Source organism: Camarhynchus parvulus, chromosome 9, assembly GCF_901933205.1.
Source record: "Camarhynchus parvulus chromosome 9, STF_HiC, whole genome shotgun sequence".
In the NCBI taxonomy this organism is placed as follows: domain Eukaryota; kingdom Metazoa; phylum Chordata; class Aves; order Passeriformes; family Thraupidae; genus Camarhynchus; species Camarhynchus parvulus.
In genome coordinates, this window is record NC_044579.1 from 52,315 (window position 1) to 56,956 (window position 4,642).

The 4,642-nt window shown below is 44.5% G+C and overlaps 1 protein-coding gene across 1 annotated transcript; it reads left to right on the forward strand.

Moving 5' to 3' along the window:
- On the forward strand, positions 1-3,917 carry LOC115906765 (tubulin alpha-3 chain-like). The gene is made up of 5 exons (XM_030954215.1): positions 1-29; positions 1,479-1,701; positions 2,236-2,384; positions 2,719-3,399; positions 3,621-3,917. Exons 1-5 carry the CDS (start codon positions 27-29, stop codon positions 3,915-3,917), a joined length of 1,353 nt encoding a protein of 450 aa, XP_030810075.1. The 5' UTR covers positions 1-26.
- The last annotated feature ends 725 nt before the right edge of the window (positions 3,918-4,642 follow it).

A 4,642-nucleotide genomic window follows, 5' to 3' on the forward strand; every position in this document is an offset into this window, starting at 1 on the left:
GGAGTTCGTCACCTTAACGAGGCACCATGGTGGGAGACGGGATCCCTGCGGCTGCGGGGGGAGAAAGGGCGTTTGGGAGACGGGATCCTTGTGGCTGCGGGGGGAGAAAGGGCGTTTGGGACCGCTTCTGTTGCGGCACTTCAGGGGAGTTTGTGACTGCACGTGCTGCGGCAGGACTCGCAGGCAGTCTCTGCTTGAAGCTCCCGTGGTAGTTCTAAGGTAGAAGGGTTGGGGAGAAGGTGAGAAATTAGTATGAAACCTTATTAACTTTAGGGGAGGCGAGGCATAGAAACCGACCGATAGCTAGCAAGACGAGATATGTGCAAAGGAACTCTGTTCGGAGCAGGTACCTCCCGCGCGAAAAGGCGAGGGACGAACTGAAACCTCTGTCCAGGCGGCGGGGAGATAGCGGGACAGGGCATGGTGGCCGCCGGCCGGATCTGTATGCCGGTTTTGGGCCGCCCTGGCGCGTGAAGCCCTAGAGGGCACGGCGCGTGCTCGAGGGACGGCGGCGGTGAGGGCCGGGCCGGACGGCGCGCGCCGTGAGCCGCTCCCTGGGCGTAGCCAATCAGAGGAGGGGGTGTGGCCGACGGCCGTCAGGTGCGGGCCGGGCGGTGCGTGCCGTGGGCCGGTCGCTGGGGTTAGCCAATCAGGGGAGGGGGAGTGGCCGGCGGCGGTGGGGGGCCCGGTGGGCGCCGCGAGTCTCGTAGCGGATCTGCGGGACTGGAGCGGAGACTGGAATTTGATGAAGCTACCAAAGCAACGGGAAAGAGCACCCAGACAACTTGCTCTTTCTTTTCCACCTCTGCTTTTTTCTAGATACACTCTAACAGTAAACTAGAAAAGCAGCTTATTTCCATCTCAGGTGTAAGGCAGTTGAGGTATTGGGAGATTAAACATACATGGCACAGTTGCTTAGACTCGAAGGAGCTAGATTAAAGGGGGCAGATTATATTTGATTGGGACTCTTAAGACGATTTCACGTAGGAATATGTGTGAAAAAAAGATGTACTAATTGCTAGGGCCTAGGTACTGGTATGCTTATTATAAAGGAAAAGGTACTGAATGGTCCTGTGCAGGAAAGATTCTTGCAACAGTTACCCAGTATATGGTGTGGTAACGAGTCAAGGAGATTGGGACGATATTATATAAAGGTCTTCCAAAAACTAAAAGAAGAGTAAAAAGAGACTAGGCTGAATATTAAAGATGGAATATATATGCAGCATTGTAAGGGATAATGAATTTGTATTCACCCATGTGTTCATAGGAACTATGTTGTCTTTAGGATCTTCCCATATTCACAAAGTCAGTGCAGGTCAGCAACGGTGAGTAGTGCCTTGCCAGCAGCCAACAACTTGTTCTCTTAAATTATGACTTAAGGGCAACCAGGGAATATTGCAGCAGAGAAAGATCATGGAAGATACAACCCACGGGCAAGTGGCTCCATGTCTCATTATCATTCTCTTTTTACTTTGCAGCGTGAATGCATATCCATCCACGTTGGGCAGGCTGGTGTTCAGATTGGCAATGCATGTTGGGAATTGTATTGTCTTGAACATGGGATCCAGCCTGATGGTCAAGTGCCTAGTGATAATACTATGGGACGTGGAGATGATTCATTTAACACTTTCTTCAGTGAGACGGGAGCTGGTAAACATGTTCCGAGAGCAGTGTTTGTAGACCTAGAACCAACCGTAGTTGGTATGTACCCAACATTAAAGATCTTAAGTGAAAAAGTGAGGATCCTTTATGGATTCCCTACTGTCTTTTTTTGTTTGTTTAGAACACTATAGATTTTAAAACATGTGTCTGGATGCTGCTTTGACATTTGTAGTTATTGTTATTGGAAAGAAATTAAATAATGGTCTACCAGTAACAATATCTGGAAAACAAGAGAACTCTTTTTTTTATCTGGATCATCTTTTCAGACTGCTGCACTGCATACAGAGTTTTGCTTGAGTGCTATCCAGTATTGTGTCTGTACCTGTAATGTAGTTTTCTGAGTGATCTCTGTGTTCTTTGAGTACAGATACTGCTTTGTGTGTGCCTGATGTTTGCCCTGAAACAAAGGGGCAAAAGTTGTGCCCATTTCTTAGACTAGTCAGACAAACTGTGTGTAGTCAGAAATGCTGTCTACACTCTTTTGACACGTGTGCTTTGTGTGTAGTCACTAGGCAGCACACACAGAACTGAACAGATCACATTTATGATGTGGTATTTTGGGTTTTTTTGTAGATGAAGTACGTACGGGCACGTATAGGCAGTTATTCCATCCTGAGCAGCTCATTACTGGGAAAGAAGATGCAGCCAATAATTATGCCAGAGGCCATTATACCATTGGAAAAGAGATTGTTGATTTAGTGCTAGACCGCATTCGCAAACTGGTAAGGATTCATGCTGTAAATTAGTATTTAAAGTAATTGATACAGCTCTATAGCAAGCTATATTGATGATTTGCTGGTTTTTTGTTAACAATTTTGTGCATAGTTAATTGTTCAAAACAAAATAAACCTTTTATTTCCTGGTGTGCCCCATCCCCCCTTTAAATAAAAACTCAATCAGTTAAACCAGAACCTTTCAAGAACACTGTTTTTTAAATAATAACAATGTAAAACCAGCAAACTTATGACAGAAATGCTTTTGAATGATTATTTTAATACTGATTTCTCCAAAAGCATCAATAACTTTTTTCTCCCATTTTTTTCCACCTCGTTATAGGCTGACCTCTGCACAGGGCTGCAAGGCTTCCTTATCTTTCATAGTTTTGGTGGAGGCACTGGTTCAGGGTTTGCATCACTGCTCATGGAAAGGCTATCTGTTGACTATGGCAAGAAATCTAAACTGGAGTTTGCAATTTATCCAGCACCACAAGTTTCCACTGCTGTAGTGGAACCCTACAACTCAATTCTAACTACCCACACAACATTAGAGCATTCAGACTGTGCCTTTATGGTAGATAATGAAGCCATTTATGATATATGTCGTCGTAACCTGGACATTGGCCGTCCTACTTACACCAATTTAAACCGATTAATTGGGCAGATTGTTTCATCCATCACAGCTTCACTACGTTTTGATGGAGCCCTCAATGTAGATCTTACAGAATTTCAAACTAACCTGGTTCCATACCCACGAATCCATTTCCCCTTGGTAACATATGCCCCTATCATCTCCGCTGAAAAAGCATATCATGAGCAGTTGTCTGTGGCTGAAATTACCCATGCTTGCTTTGAACCAGCCAACCAGATGGTCAAATGTGACCCTCGCCATGGCAAGTACATGGCCTGCTGCATGTTATACAGAGGCGATGTTGTGCCCAAAGATGTCAATGCAGCCATTGCCACTATCAAGACTAAACGTACCATTCAATTTGTGGATTGGTGCCCAACTGGATTCAAGGTATGTAGCCTATTAAGTACTGGATATCTGAGTGATTAAGAATTGTGTAGTCTTCAGAGATGACAGTCGTGCTACAATGTTGTAATGTCCCTGTTAAATATTTTGATAAAGTACAAAATTAAGCTTTTTTATTTACTTGTAATCATGGTGATTTTTGTTAACAGAAATGAGTCTTTAAGCCTTGGCATTTCTAAGGAAAGTTTTCATTTGTTTTCTTGAAGGTGGGCATTAACTACCAGCCTCCAACTGTGGTGCCAGGTGCTGATCTTGCCAAGGTGCAGCGGGCTGTGTGTATGCTGAGTAACACAACTGCTATTGCAGAAGCATGGGCTCGGCTCGACCACAAATTTGATCTCATGTATACTAAGCGTGCCTTTGTGCATTGGTATGTTGGGGAGGGGATGGAGGAAGGAGAATTTTCTGAAGCCCGGGAAGACCTAGCTGCCCTTGAAAAGGATTATGAAGAAGTTGGCCTAGACTCAGTAGAAGCAGAGGCTGAAGAAGGAGACGAATACTGAGAAAACCAAAGCCTGGAAAAATCTGTTTACCAAAACAAAAAAAAAATCGCAGAACCCTGTTTGTTTTCAAATGTGCTTCCAAATAAAGTTCCAAAGATTATACTGCTGCTTTTTTGTCTTCTTCACTATTAATGTGCATATTCATGAAGGAAGGACAATTTGAGATTGCAGGTTTTGGTAGTGGATCTGTTACCTGCTTTAAAAGTACATAGTAATTTTTAGCTTCCTACATTAGCATAGTAAAAAAAAAAATCTCATAAGCTTTACTAGTATGGTCTCATGAATAGAGCTTTAGAGACACATGGAAGCAGCTCTATCATTGGACATTCAGCTTGTGTAGAAAGTGCTGACCCAGCCGGTTACAGCATGGTGCTAACAACACCAAGGTTGTGGTTTCAATCCTCGCATAGACCATTTAGCTAAGTGATCCTTATGGGAATATCCTGTGAAATAACTAGGCTTTTGTTTAGGGGGGTTTGTTGGCTATTAAGAAAGAATTGGTGTATTTAAGTACGAAAAAAGTCTGCTTTTGACGCTGGGAGACTGGAAGAACCCAGGTTTCAGTAGCCTAATGCATTAGGTGTGCTCCTGCTGGCAGTAGCAGCTCCAAGCCGTGCCCAAGTGAAAGCTGCTCTGCCCACAAACCACCGACGAAACACCCGTCAGCAAGGTCTTCCATTCATGAGCCACCGTTCCCAGTCCTCCGTCATCACACTCCTCATGGA